Source organism: Eptatretus burgeri, chromosome 4 (genome assembly GCF_056783735.1).
Source record: "Eptatretus burgeri isolate ZD-2024b chromosome 4, Ebu_testis_v1, whole genome shotgun sequence".
Taxonomy (NCBI): Eukaryota; Metazoa; Chordata; class Myxini; order Myxiniformes; family Myxinidae; genus Eptatretus; species Eptatretus burgeri.
The window spans coordinates 137,544,689-137,560,694 of record NC_140964.1 but is presented as its reverse complement, the minus strand read 5'-3'; the positions used below and the strand labels follow the sequence as shown (position 1 = coordinate 137,560,694).

Here is a 16,006-nt window from a genome sequence, read left to right as displayed (position 1 = left end):
GATATATTGGGGAACATCAGGGATCACAACACAAGCAATAAACACGACAATGTTTTTACGAACTATCTTTAACCCGTTCTTAACTAGGGGACTATGGAGTACAGGTTTCGAGGGGATCGCTCCCGAAATATGCCTTTGACAACGTGCAGACAAAGACAGAGACAAACAGCATGCATACAGACAGAGTACTTGGTGATGTCTCATGGATGAGAGGAAAGTGTCCAACGCACGAATGGCACCCGCAACAGGCGGATGTCCACGGATTTGAACTCCTGCTCGAACGTGCCGCGTGGCAAAATGGAGGCGTCATACTCTTGGTCCCTCAAGGCACCACTTGCGCACGCTCTCCTCAGCGCGTTCCGGCCCCACGCAATGTCGACGATGGGCCTCAGCCGATCTCTCTCGTGGTCCAGCGTACAAATCCAGGCCTGGCCTGTCCTCCAGACAAGGCCCAAATCGAGGGGCCGAGCTTCGCAGGCGGATCGACTACGTGTCAAGCGGTGAGGTGAGTACGGACGGAGGCTCTACAGCCAGACGCAGGCTGAATGGGTCGATCACCTCCCCATACGAGTCGATCGTCGACTCCACGTGCAGGCAGCCTCTCAAAGCCGACTGCCGTTTTTGTACCGGCAGATTCCACAGTCCCTCCTTCGTTCGCTCGCTTCCAAAACACGAGCAGCCTCTCAACCGACTGCAGTTACCCAAACTGCCAAAACTGAGCCTCAACCTGAGGTCTTCGCTTTCCCTCTCGCTCGTTTCTTCATCGACACACCAGCCCGTTTTTATGAAGCATTCGTTTCTCTCGCTTCGACACACGAGGACCGCCTCTCAGCGACCGCCAACAAAAGCTCCCCCCCGCTCGCGTCACTTCCTCTCTCAAGACACACTCTCTCTCCAGGCCACACCCCCTCTCCGACTGGGCGGGGCTTATCGTCTGTCGAGGGGAGGAAGAAGATCGAGCCCTTGTTTCACCACCGTATGAACATAAAAACAGCCTTTTACACCTCCTGACACACATATAACGTCCTTTTTACAACACAACCTCGCTAAACAGGCATTTAATGGGGGATCTGAGCTAATCCTATCTTTCGTATTCCAATAAGGGCCATTTCCGTAACACTACCCCCACCTTTCTCCGGAGACTCTCCCGAGCCTCCATCTGGGGCAGCCCATTGCAATGGCCCTGTCTAACATACAGCACAGATCTCCCATTTACTCCAACCCCCACATGGGAAGCACTTAACTCCAAAAATTAAAGTGTCAGTAAGATTGGCATGTCCCTATCCTCATGTGTTGGGTCACCAATCCAACAAACAAATTTACACTCTATGCACACTACTTAACATTCTAATTACGGATTTGAACGGGAGGGCATTCAATTTTACTTTTTACACCAATATCGGCATATGAGCAGGACATTCAAAGGTTCAAAGTTATTTCAGCTCCTTCATGCCCCCTCCCGGCAGTATCGTCCATTTCACCCCTGAGGGTTTCCTCACTTCGTGGCCTTATTGGCCTCACACCAGCTGAATTCAGTTGGCCCAGTGGCCTAATCTCACAGAGTTCTTTGGCCCACTGAGCCCACAAAATGGCGTGAATCTTTGGCCGCAACGGCCCACAAAAGCACTTTGGCCTCAATGGGCCACAAAAATGCTTCGGCCCATATGGCCTACTCACAAGCAGCAGCAGGCAACAAGCCCTGCATTGGACAGCAGGTGACACAGCAATGGTGGCACGGTGATATCGATGGTAAACAAATGCAGTTTGGAGACGTTCTTGAGGACGCAAATGGGTGTGATGAACTTAGACCAGGTGAGATGGAGTGTACCCTTAACCTTCCTTGCCTGACTTGTTTTGGTCAAGTTCTCCTTTTTTTTTCTCTTTTTTTTTCTTTTACAGACAGGATGGTGTGTTTCTTACTCAATTGTTATCTTCGTGGATACGTGCTCATGACATACTGGTGGCCTCTCTGGCACTTGGAGAGGTTGACCTAGCCTGGCCCTTGCCAACAATTTCTCCCATCAACACTACTCATACCAGGTATCACAAATGAATGGTGCGGAGGAGAGTCCATCGAACCCAACCATTTACTTTTAGTTCGAGACAATGCAACAAACCCTGCTGTGGCTGGAATGATCCTAATGACCCATTTTTCCCGACCTGGCACACTGTTCCATTCTATTAAACCTGGGCAAGGCCCTTCTTTGTCCTTTTCCATTTGGTGGTGCCAGGCATAACTCGCTGGCTGGGGAGTGTGACTACTACTCGGCCTCTTTGCCTGCTTCCAATCGGGGGTGGAGGACACCCAGTGACCTCGGGGTTCACCTGAGCGTGCTTCTGGCGCTCATAACTAAGGGGTGGCTCTCTCTAGCCTCCATACTTTGCTCTCATAGAACCAATACTGTGCTTTCATAGCACCCATACTGTGCTCTCATAGCACCTACACTGTGCTCTCATAGCACCCATACTGTGCTCTCATAGCACCTACACTGTGCTCTCCTGGCACTGAACACTGCGGTGCTCTCCTGGCACCTCTGACAGCCTTCACCTGCCAGGAACCCCCAAAGCCCTGCTACCGTATTTCCCGACTCATCAACCTCCCATAACATGTCACACTACCAACCAGTACCCCCATACCTTGGCCTGCACCTACCCCTCGCAGTCTGCCTGCACAATGGAACAGCAGCCAGAATCCATGTCGAATCCTCTAAGTCCCCCTAACCTACACTAACCTGGTTAGGAGACTCCTACCGACAGGGTACGTTGTTCGCACTCACTCTCCTCATCCACACAATCACGCCATTCACCCAAACACTTTAGTCATTCATTCCACAGTGCCACACACCCAGCCCACAACACCATCCAACATCTTTCACGTTTATGTGAAAACAAAAACACACCAGTCCCTCGGATACCACTTGGTCATCAAATTTAACTGGTACACTTTTTCATCAAACCCCAATTAATTTGTCACTACGTCCGTCGTCCGCTGGCCTCCTCCAGACTGCCCAAATCGTTTATTTCCAAAAGTTTAAACGAAACATCAAAATCTCTTCACCAGCCCCATGGAACCTCTGCATGGTTCCAACCAGGCATTTCAATCCTTCCTCAAACAAGCCACTCTTTGTCATCCACTTGTTTCAGGTGTGTTTACGCTCTGCCGGTAATGTCTCCACCACTCTTTTTCAATAATCACCCAAATCCACTTGTGCCACTCTTATGCCCTCTGCCATCTCTCAATTTGCAATCACTTTCGGTACAATTTCCAATCAAAATTTTCACATCCCCATATAGCCGGCTTCTTTGGCTCATTGGAAGGGGAGTGAGGGAACGAATCCCTCATTACCCATTTCATGAGCCCGCACCTTTCCGCCACGGCACAAAGGGGTCACATCTCAATGGGGGCCGTGATCTACCACCTCCTTTTCTCCAGGGTTCGCGGAAATCAGGAAAACCCCAATCGGTGGAATGGCCTTCCCCTCTTCTCCATAACTCCCTGAAGACAGATGAACCCCATTCAGCTTGCCAAACCACTAGTGTGCTCAGAAAGGTCCGAAGACCAAGTGACACACGCCAGTGTCGCCTGCCACTCATCTGCACTCCACTCCAAAGTTCCTGTGAGGCTGATAGAGAAATTAAAATCCAATTTCTAAATTGGATTTCTAAAATCCAATCTAAAACTGCTCCTGGATGCAGCACCTCCAACTCTGTATGAACCCATGCGGAGCTGTCCATTATGGTTTCCGTCCCTTGGCTCAAGTTCTGTCCTGGTGGCATTTCTATTTCTCTTTGCACCTCAAACCTATTTCCTGTGTCACCACTCATTCCATGCTCAGGACTCCCACACACAGCAGGCTGCACACATTCCAAGGTTAGGTGTTGACCCTCCACACATTCAACCTTGCTTGTGTACTGACCAACTGCGTCGCACTCCAGGGCTACATTCTCGACCGCCAGGTGAGTACCCACACACACTTCGGCCTCGGCAGCACATACCGGTGCTGTCGTCTGGACTGTGGGCTCACAGCATTCGTTCACAGGCACTCCACACACCCATTCAGGGGTCACGGATACGTGCACCCCATCGGACAGAGTCTCTTCCTTAACATAAAATTCAATTTCTACCTTAAGCTTCTCGTCCGCATCATGTATGCATGTACCCACGTACCTGCTTCGTTCCAGAGCCGCCTCTGTCCGGTCGCTTCTCTCCAGCAGGTTGCTCATCGTTGATTCACCACACTCCTCCGGGGCTGTCAGCTCCACATGCTGGACCTGCTCAAAATGTATCTCACTCGTCAACAACCCCGCATGCTCCCTCAATGTCAATGTCTCAATCACCAGGGTTTGCTCTAATTGTGGTGTCATCCGACGAGTGAGGTGAATCAAGTTCCACACCACGAACATGACTCCCTGTGGTGATGTCACACATCCCATATTATTGTGCTGTTCTACTTCCTGGCTCCATTTTCCTTCCCATTTGAGTCGTTCTTCCTCTCCGAGCCTTTTGAGTTGTTTGTTATCTTTCCAGAGTTTTTTTTTAATCTCTGTGGAATCCAACTTTGCTCTCTCCTTGAGTTGGTCAGTTTCAAATTCGTTTTCTTTTTGTTTTCTATCCCACCGTCTCTCTTGTTCTTCCTTCTCCAATCTCGTTATTTCCCTCAATTGGTTGATCTCCCTTTCCTGCTTCATTCCTTGTTCTTTTTGTTTCTTATCCCACTGTCTCTCTTGTTCTTCCTTTTCCAATCTCGTCGCTTCCTTCAATTGGCTGATTTCCCTTTCCTGTTTCATTCCTTGTTCTTTCACTATCACCTCGTACTCCAACCTTGCTTTTTCCTTGAGTTGTTCTTGTCCTTTTTGTTTCCTCTCCCACTGTCTCTCTTGTTCTTCCTTCTCCAATCGCATCGTTTCCATCAATTGGTTAATCTCTCTTTCCTGCTTCTTTCGTTGTTCTTTCACCATTCTTTCTTGCATCTCATTCTTTCGTCTTGCTTTGGCTTCTCGCTGTTCGATCTGCACAGTGTGGTTCCTTAACGTTTCATTCTCCGTTCTCGTTCTTTCCTCTCTGAACATCCTCAGCTCGTTTTGTAATGCCATCTCTTTGTTTTGGTGATTCTGTAACTCAGAAGTTTTTTTCCCATAATTCCTCTCTCATTTCATCCATTCTCTTCCTCATCTCCGCACCTCTTTCGCATGCTTCCCTCCTCATTTCGTCCATTTTCTTACCGTGTTCCATGAGTTGTTCCTGATATTTCTTTTTTCCATTTATCGTCTCTTCGAGGCGCTCCTTTATCTTACCTCTTCCTTCAGTAGTTCCAATTCCACATCATGTTTCCGTTTTTCCTCTTCCAGCTTTGTTTTTTTCCCGTTTTTCCTTTTCCAGCTTTGTTTTTTTTTCCGTTTTTCCTTTTCCAGCTTTGTTTTTTTTTCCGTTTTTCCTTTTCCAGCTTTGTTTTTTTTTCCGTTTTTCCTTTTCCAGCTTTGTTTTTTTTTCCGTTTTTCCTTTTCCAGCTTTGTTTTTTTTCGTTTTTCCTTTTCCAGCTTTGTTTTCCATTCTTCTTCCAAGTTCTTCCTATTGCGAGAATTATAATTTGCTCTTCCTCTTTTCTTTTGTTCAGTTTACTCGCCTTTTGTAGCAAAAACCCACGAAACCATTCAACTTTCGTCGTTTCTCCATGTAGTTCCACGCATGTGTTGGCTAAGTCCTTTTCCAGCTCTTGAATTTGTTCCTGTGCATCGGCCAATCGTTGCGATTCCATGTGCACATTATACTCATGAACCCAGTCTGCGTTGGCGAAGTCCTTTTCCAGCCCCCAAATTCGTTCCTGTGCATCGGCCAATTATTGTGACTCCCCATGCACACAATCCTCCTGAACCTCGTCTGCGCGCTGCTGTGCCTCGTCCAATTCAATCTGCAATTCCTCTATATAGTTATGAGCACACCTCCACTGCCCCAAGGCATCCGACAATCGTCCATGAAGCTCATGAATGTATGCGTCGTCGTCCTGCTTCGTTTGCCATGGCGCCGTGGTTTGAACCGGTGGGCGGGAGCGCTTCCCCCGTGCCGCGTGGTTCATTCCGCTATAATTCACCCACTCCCGCTTGGTGTCGTGCTGAGATGGAGCCGCGCCACCATTTTGCGAATCCATTTTCTTTATAATTTGCAAGTTTTTCCTCCGATCCGCTCAAACATAAAATCAAATCAAATTTGAAGCGTTAATTTTTTTGCAACCAATGTCCGGGGTGCGAAATACACCACAGGTCCAAATATCCCACTCCTGACGACAGTTGTTGCGGATCCGGGGTGGTGGGATTCTCACCCGGTCCTTGGCGCCACCCTCACCACCATCGTCTCCGGGGTTTATAATGCCGGCCGGCTCAGCACAGGCCTCGGTTCAGGCGTCTTCAATTGCGATACCAACGTACTCCTTGTACCTTGCCAGTTGGGGAAATAGAACCCCTGGTTACAGACTGGTTTTGTCAGAGACCGAGCGGAGACTACCAGTCTGTAAGCACTTTGGTTTTATATGCCAATCGAACGGATCGTTCCTCAACGCGACACAAATTAATCCATAGCGGCAACTTCATACGATCAACCAGATTTATTGGGGAACATCAGGATCACAACACAAGCAATAAACACGACAATGTTTTTACTAACTATCTTTAACCCGTTCTTAACTAGGGGACTACGGAGTACAGGTTTTGAGGGTATCGCGACCGAAATATGCCTTCGACAACGGGCAGACAAACACAGACAGACAAACAGCATGCATGCAGACAGAGTACTTGGTGATGTCTCATGGATGAGAGGAAAGTGTCCAACGCACGAATGGTGCCCGCAACAGGTGGATGTCCACGGATTCGAACTCCTGCTCGAACGTGCCGCGTGGCAAAATGGAGGCGTCATACTCTTGGTCCCTCAAGGCACCACGTGCGCACGCTCTCCTCAGCGCGTTCCGGCCCCGCGCAATGTCGACGATGGGCCTCAGCCGATCTCTCTCGTGGTCCAGCATACAAATCCAGGACTGGCCTGTCCTCCAGACAAGGCCCAAGCCGAGGGGCCGAGCTCCGCAGGCGGATCGACGTGTCGACCCATGAGGTGAGTACGGACGGAGGCTCTACGGCCAGACGCAGGCCGAATCGGCCGATCACCTCCCCGTACGAGTCGATCATCGACTCCACGTGCAGGCAGCCTCTCAAAGCCGACTGCCGTTTTTGTACCGGCAGATTCAACACTGTCCCTCCTTCATTCGCTCCCATCCAAAACACGAGCAGCCTCTCAACCGACTGCAGCTTCCCAAACTGCCAAAACTGAGTCTCAACCTGAGGTCTTCGCTTTCCCTCTCGCTCGTTTCTTCATCGACACACCAGCCCGTTTTTACAAAGCATTCGTTTCTCTCGCTTCGACACACGAGGACCGCCTCTCAGCGACCGCCAACAAAAGCCCCCCCCCCTTGCGTCACTTCCTCTCTCGAGCCACACCCTCTCTCCAGGCCACACCCCCTCTCCGACTGGGCGGGGCTTATCGTCCGTAGAGGGGAAGAAGAAGATCGAGCCCTTGTTTCACCATCGTATGAACATAAAAACAGCCTTTTACACCTCCCGACACACATATAACGTCCTTTTTACAACACAACCTAGCTAAACAGGCATTTAATGGGGGATCTGAGCTAATCCTGTCGTTCGTATTCCAATGAGGGCCATTTCCGTAACAATATCCACATGTGAGAGGGCAGCTGCCCTGACTCCACCTCCTGCTTTCCACCCATTGGCTGTATGGCTGGTCTGACTCCACCCACTGCTTTACACCCATTGGCTGGATGGCTGGTCTGACTCCACCTCCTGCTTTCCACCCATTGGCTGGATGGCTGGTCTGACTCCACCCACTGCTTTACACCCATTGGCTGGATGGCTGGTCTGACTCCACCCACTGCTTTACACCCATTGGCTGGATGGCTGGTCTGACTCCACCTCCTGCTTTACACCCATTGGCTGGATGGCTGGTCTGACTCCACCCCAATAAAATCACGCACCACAATTGCATGAAACAGCACAGATCGGTCGGGCCTCGGCCTGGATGATTGTCCATGACACAGTGCAATTGAAATGATCCCAGGTATATAACCACGATGTATTGTTGTGGGCCGGTGTTCGGTGATGATAAACAACCACTAGGTGGAGCAGTAGAGCCGTCTCCCACCGAACACCCGGAATTTAGGTCGTGACTCTCGGATAAGTCCGAAAGGTCACGGGTCACTTAAATGACCGTGTTCACCAATATTTTGATGTCGTGGTGTAGGGTTAATTGCCTAATTTCAATGTACCTAAGTACCCATGCCGTCTTACTACCGGGGAAGCCACACCCTCAGCCGACTTTGTCCGAACCAAGTCGTTATCACCGACTCGGATCCGGCGTAACCGAGCGGAAGTTACCAAAGCCGCGCCGGATCCAATGACAACTTACCGGCCCAAACGGCCTCACTAATGCTCAATATGCACTGTGCTGGGCCAATGGTAGAAACGACAGGCAACGAACTGGAACATTTAACAGATATTTATTTGCAATAATAAGACAGTGCAGACGGAATCACGAATATCAGGCAGGCAATGTACAGTGAGCAAAAGCACTTAACAGTTCTACTTATCAGACTGGCGCCACACACACACACAAAAGAAATGGACCCCGTGGGGTCTTTATTCGGTACCTCAGCTCAGGAGGGAAAGGCGAGCTGGGGACCAGGGCCAAGCCGGGTACCTCCCCGCCTCATGCAGTTTCACCGGACCTGCACTTGTGGAGCTCGGAGTCCGTGGACGGGAACGGGGATCCCAGCTCGAGCGCTCCAACGCAAACCACCATGGTGGGCCTCAAACCCCACGAACCAGAAGTCCACAAGCTGAGGAGGCTGACTGCTCGACCACCACCACCACCACGAGGAGCCACCGTAAAGGACCACAGACCACGTTCGCAGACCATGCCACGGCGCCAGACCAGACCAGACGCAAAAGGCCACGATGACTGCCGTACTCTCCTCTCGCAAGGCCCGAGCGATTTCTTTCCTCGCCACTCGCCTTCTGATTGGACGGTTCCATCGCGCGATTCGCTGGCCACCCCTCATTGGACAGGCCCACAGAGTAGGTGGGGCAACTCCCACCTTTCTTGGGCGGAGTCGGAGCTGAGGCGATTGTCGCTCCACCTGCCTCCTCACCTAAGGCCGTGTGCATAATGGTGACGGTGGAGCAAGGCGACGGTCCGCTGTTGTTGATGTATAAAGCCTGACTGTAAAATAACTCGCAGCGCACACAAGAAACTCCCATTTGACAGAAGGAGGGATTCTAACTTTTCACATACTTATCGAAATAACTGGACTATGGGTACTCTGGCTGTTTGTATGCAAAAGGTTTTCAAATCCGTAAAAGTATTATGTATGTACACAAGGCAGACATGTTTTTTGCTTCATGTTTGTCCATTTGGGTATTATTTGATACCAGCAAATGCAACCTGTCGTTTTGCTGATGGGGGGTATTAAGGAGGGAGACTGAGAGAGGAGGAAAGGGAGGGAGAGAGAGGAAGAGAGGAGAGAGAGGAAGAGAGGAGAGAGAGAGAAGAGGCAGGAGGGAGGGTTTACCAGCTTGTTGCAGGAGAAAAACAGCAAATGGTCGCCAGGTTATCTGTTCAGTGAACAGTAGTTTCTGCAGAGACTGCAATCGAAAGGCCACAGTCCAACCAAAGATGTGGATAACACCTTGGCTACCTTCCTTCCGGAGATAGTACAGTATCTCACGTTGGAGCCAATGGTATCCACTCCAAAAGAAAATTACCAGCATTCACAGAATAGCCATAATTAGTTGATTTGATGGCTGCAGAACAGTGATTCTGTGCCACAATTTTGTTGCAATCAAATTACTAATGACAAGAGTATGACCTGTTTATGAAAGGGACTTCAACAGTCCTTCCCATGTTTTCAGTGTGTACTTAATTTGTTCCAAAACTCCTTCCCAATTTTTCATCTCCATCTCATGATTACCAAGGTACACTCCAAGATATTTAACTCCGTCCGTTCTGCAGACCAAGTTCTGTGGGAGTGATAGTGGTAATGCACAAGAGGTCACTTTTCCCGCACAATAAAAACCGAACAATATTTTCTTTAATCACTTCAAAATGTTCATCTTCCTCTTGAGGTGCACTCGAAGCTTCCCGCAAAGAGGATGGAAGGTCATCAGCCATTACATCTGGCTCATCGTGGTCAGTTGATTGTGCTTCAGCAGCAAGCTTTGCTTCTGTGCTTCCTGCTCAGTCATCGTCCACCTTCAGCTCCTCATCCTCATTCTTCTCAAGCGGGAGGGTGGAGACATCGCCATTAATATCACCATCAGTGATCAATTTGCTTTTGCAGGTTTGATGTCTGCTTTCAGAAAACCCTTTGTTTTCATGATGAGCAGGTGGCATGATCTCAGCCCTACTCTCACCACTTTGCTCACTCTCAACAGCATTGGGACTATTTTCCACTTCGACCACAAACACCTTGCTGCCCTTATCCTCCTTTCCAATTTAAAAAGGACCTTTTCAAAGGCTTCCTCAAACCTGAGTCCACAATCATTTCCTCTGCAGGCTGTGACTCCTCTTCTGTGTCATTTTCACAACACACAGGCACATTGGCTGACCCATCGTTGACATGATTAACTGCCATACTTGTTATCTCATTGTTTATACTGTGCCTATGAACTTCATCAGCATCCTTCTTGACTGCACCCCGGCGTCCCGGCACAGACTCCTGCTCTGCACGTGACTCGTTTTCAACATTCTCTGTGACGTTCACAGGAGGGCTTGCTCTGGTTAACGTAGAATATGTTTTCCTCACATGAGGACAATTTTGCCTTGTGTGGCCATACACTCCGCACTCATAGCACATTCGCCTCTGTTCTTCTTCTTCTTCTTTCGGCTGCTCCCGTTAGGGGTCGCCACAGCGGATCATCCGTATGATCCGCATTGTGATTTGGCACATGTTTTACGCCGGATGCCCTTCCTGACGCAACCCTGGTCACCTCTTACGACACAGGGATATGGTACACCTATTTTAACCGGGGTATTCACGGGCCCAGTACACTGGTACTCATTTCGCCGACCTTGGAGGGATGACAGGCTGAGTCAACCCCCTGGTGTATTAATTCAGTGGCCCAACGGGGCTTGAACTCAGGACCTTTTGGATCCCAAGCCGCTGCCCTAACCACTGCGCCAACACCAGGCTTAACCACTGCCCTCACCACTGCGCCAACACCAGCACATTCGCCTCTCTGTTGCTGCAAAAATCCTCTGCTCACGTTTTGCTGTTTTGAACATGAGAGAGGCATTTAACTGTGTCGCACCATCTCTTAAAACAATATAGCAAACCCGTCCAAACGTTTCAACATGTCTAAGCTTTCCATCCATGGTGTGAATGGAGGATTTAATAATTCTCGACACTACAGTACCATACTGACTGAGTTTTTGAAGAATTTCTTCCTCAGCATCGGTAAAACGTTGGACAACAAAATCTTTGATGCTGGAGTATCCCACGATGAATTGGAAACATTCTGGGCATCACCCAGAACGAGTCCATTCTGCACAACAACGTGTGCGAGTTGGACTTTCAAGATGAAAACAATGATCTTGTGGTTAATTCGAGATGCTGCACTAATGTTCTCACAACCGATCAGTTCGCCAATCATGAGGAGAGCTTCCTCCATAGAAACACCTTCCGGCGGCACAAAGCACATGCCGTGCTTGTCTGTTAACACCTCGTCGGTGTTGTGAGTGGCAGCACCACGCCGATCTTTACGAGCCATTTTACTAATAAAGAGGAAATAAAAACAAAAAAAGTATAGTGGTTATAATCCCAAGTAAAGAGCAGAAAGAAGAGGAAAAAAACCTTAATAATAACTATGTGGGAGACCCACTGTTCCGCGAACACGATCTACCTTAAGTGGTTAGCCGCAAAACACTCCGCGCTGTCTCTTTCTCTCTCTTGCTCAATTGATAAGACAAACCAAGGAGAAAGGGGTAAAGAGAAACGAAAAAAAAGAAGAAAACGTTAGACGATAAGAAGAGAGAAAGGAGAAAGCAAAACAAGCTCCACACGTACCGCCAGAGACCGAGCAACAGCACCCTGTGATTGCACGTGCATGCCAAGCGAGCAACAGCTGTGCAAAGTGGGAGGAGAGAGAGGGGGAGAAAGAGAGGGGGAGAAAGAGAGGGGGGAAGAGAGAAAGAGAGTGGGGGAAGAGAGAAAGAGAGGGGGAGAGAAAGAGAGGGGGTAAGGGAGAGAAAGAGAGGGGGGAGAGAGAGGGGGAGAGAGAGAAGAGAGGAGAGAAGAGAGAAGAGAGAAGAGAGAAGAGAGAAGAGAGAAGAGAGGAGAGAGGAGAGAGGAGAGAGGAGAGAGAGACTTCACTTGTTTATACTTTTATTCTAAAAGTATCAAAACACACCAGAAAAGTAGACTCCATAAAAACAAGACAAAAAAGTTTTTACAGCAAAAATAAAATCAACAAAAGCAAAACAAACAAGGATGTATGTTCATGTCAAACACACCACAGAATGATACATATATGCAAAAAATAAGTGAAAGTACTTTACACTTTCACAAACCGGATTCCTTCACAAAAAGAATCCATAAACCTCATCAGTGTACCGCAGATCACCCTCAATATTCGAGCTCTCAAGATAAGCTTGCTCCATTTTTACTCGTGCCAAAACCAGAACTTTATAACAAAAAACATATTTGCATTTTTCCCTTCAATTTTGCTTTCCTGGTTTTGTAAAATGCCAGTTTAGCAATACCCAACAGAAAAGACAAAAACGGGAGTACTGGTTTACTCTTAGAATTCCTGTCAATTCCATAAATAAAGACTGGAAAGGAAAAAACAAAATTAAATTTATAGAATAGCTGTTGAAGGAAGAGAAAGAGGGGTACCGATCTGTTACATTCAATAAGTGTGGGCAAAATTTTCAACGAAACCACAAAACGGAAAAAAAAACATTGGAACAGAAGAGTTAAACTTATGGAGTAATGTCTGTGTGACCAGGGCTTGATGTGCGAGTCTCCAATTCGTCCAAGACTGAGAGAACAACACATTTTGTTCCAAACTGGAGTTAAAAAAGCTCCAGCAGGTAAGGTCTTATTCCACGGGTTTTCAAAGTTTTGTAAAACCAGGTATACACGCTTCTCGACATATTTTGTAGATAGCCGTTTTCCCCATGACATGAAACACACCAATTTCCTCAAAGTATGAGAAGAACATACCCTCCTTCTGTTTTTTTTTTTGAAGCAATTTGAATGAAGTTCAGGGAAATAGAGACATGAGTGGACATGAGTGGACCCAATCCACCCAATGTTTAGTCGATGAAAGTTTGAATTGCAGCTTTCAAGACATTTTCCACTATTTGAGCAGAAAGAACCCCAATATTTGAGAAAAGTGAGCAAGCAGGTAACCGGGTGATTAAGGATGCCTCCAACAGGTCTTGCACTCTGTTTATTCCAACAATGGTGAAACAATGCCTAAATGACTGAGAGGTTGAAATTCCAGAGAATAAGGGATTTTGAACGAATGGCTCATGTATAAACTTTTGGGCATCGTATGACACCTCCAAACGTTGCACTCTTCGGACTTGCCAAGCATTCAAAAGGCCCTGGTGAAAACTGGAGATCTGAGATATGTCAACGTGTTGCAGGTCGATGAGGAAGAGTTCACGGTCATATTTCAAACCTTCTGCTTTACGCAGCCAGGTGTTTGTGAGAGGTCGCCGAGGAACACACTTACTGCAAGTAAGCGCCTTGTCATGTAAATCCGAAACGCCATTATCCGACTTGGCATATGCATCAGGTTTTGACCAACTGCATTTTGGGGTCTGCAGACCATGTCTCGGCCAAGCCAATGGAGGCCACCCCAGAAAAAATATCAGTCAGAACCCTCTGAATGCCCATGACCAAGTATCTCGGAGGCTCAAGTGAGACAACTTGATGCCAAATAAATGGAACCACCATGTTGTTTATGATTGTCACCCGTGTCTGAAGCGAAAGAAGGTGATGCAATCTTTTCCACCTTGCCAGTTTCAATTTGATTTTTCCCAGGAAGTTCTCCCAATTTTTTTGTTCATACACTTCAATTCCTAAAAATAAGCCGAAATATTTAAACCCCTCACGACTCCACTGTATTCCTCCTGGCAACACTTTTATTCCAATTTACCCTTGCAGTTGAAGCGAGCTCAAACTGGGTAAGACAACGAGAGACCTCAGAAGCATCTTTTTGATTTGAAATAGCAACACAAATATCATCAGCATAAGCTGAAACAACAACTTTGGAGTTTTTTGAAAGAGAGACTCCTAACACTGAGTTCCGGAGTAAAGTGAATAAAGGTTCATTGGTTAGATTGCAGAACATGCCTGAAAGAGCACAGCCCCGACGGATGCCTCGCTGAAAGGGGAAACGGTGACGAAGACTTATTTATGTTCAGTAGACAGGATGCATTTTTGTTCAATCACTTAACAAACAAAATAAATTTTTCCCTGAACCCTGTTCTCCTGAATACATCAAACAAAGAAGAATGGTTAACACTGTCAAAACTATTTCTTGATTTAAAAGTAACAAACCAAAATCGAAAGATGTTGTTCGACCGAGACCGATCCAGTCTGTCACCAAAAAAAATATTATCATGTATGGAACATTCTGGAACACAGTGTGAGTGATCAGTGCCAATCAAGAAAGAGATGACTTCCTTCAGACGGGTTGCAAGTGCTTTGACAAGATTTGTCATCCATGTTGAGGAGTGACACGGGTCGCCAATTTGCAGTCCCATGCAGGTTTCCTTTCTGAGGAAGGAGGCACAAAACTGCCCTCCGGCACCTCAGTGGCAATTCTCCTTGTTCAACACTCTCCTGAAAGACCTCAAGAAGAGTAGGGCCGAGAATGTCCCAGAAAGCCATATAAAATTCAGTCAGAAGGCCATCAAGTTCAAGGGCTTTCCCATCTTTGCGATCTTTAAGTGCAGCAGTAACCTCTCCAAGAGAAATGCCAGGCTCAAGCAATTGTTGTTGATCTTCAGACAGAAAAGGGAGCAGTTCAAACATCGCTTTCCTGTTCTCCTCATTCACAGTTCTAATTGCGAAGAGTTTTGAAGAATAATCCTGCAGTTCATGCTTCATATCACTCTGGGAGGTCAAAAATGCACCAGCAGAAGAGCGCAAAGCATGGAACTGTTGAGAGGTCTTGACCGCTTTTTCCAAACTGAAGAACCCTTTGTGTGGTGTGTCAAGATGCATTTTGTCGTTCCGCAGTTGGACGAATGCTCCGGCCGCCCACTCTTTCACAATTTCAGCCAGAAGGGTCCTTTTCTCTGACAACTGCTGAACATTCTCATGAGAGATTCCAACTTTCTGCTCCCAAATAAGTATATCGATTTTAAAGGCAGATATCACACCAAAAGCGTTGTATGTGCTGCAGGAGCTGTATTGTTGGCAAAAACATTTGATTTGGGATTTTGTGCAATCCCACCATAGTCTTAAGTATGAACCCTTTTGCAACTCACAATTTTCCCGAACCATTTTAAAAGCTTTGTGGAAGTTTAACATTAAAAGTCCAAATTGCACTTCTGCAGACATGATGAGGAAAGCCACACACCATAACAATCATGTGATGATAGGACAAACCAGATGGTCTTACATAAGAGTTCTTAACCAGATTTACCATTTTGTGATTCACATAAAATCTGTCAAAGCGAGCCATCATTAGAAGATTTCTTGACGCACAGACCCATGTAAACTGACGGATGTAATGGTTTTGTACCGCCCACACATCCACAAGTTTAAACTTTTTAACGAGCTGTGCCAAAGGCTGTGCAATGGGTCGATGAGACTCACAAGTGTTCCCATCAAGTTGTGGGTTGAGGATATAGTTGTCGTCACCCCCCAGACACAACAACATTTTTAAGTCAATGGTGCTTTCAAACTCTGCCAACTGATACAGAAAGGCACCT

At 47.4% G+C, this 16,006-nt stretch overlaps 1 protein-coding gene across 1 annotated transcript; it reads right to left on the bottom strand.

Moving 5' to 3' along the window:
- Positions 1 to 2,101: 2,101 nt before the first annotated feature.
- Positions 2,102 to 5,384, bottom strand: LOC147029208 (uncharacterized). The gene has a single exon (XM_085876447.1). It carries the CDS (start codon positions 5,092 to 5,094, stop codon positions 3,352 to 3,354), a length of 1,743 nt encoding a protein of 580 aa, XP_085732573.1. The 5' UTR covers positions 5,095 to 5,384; the 3' UTR covers positions 2,102 to 3,351.
- Positions 5,385 to 16,006: the final 10,622 nt, after the last annotated feature.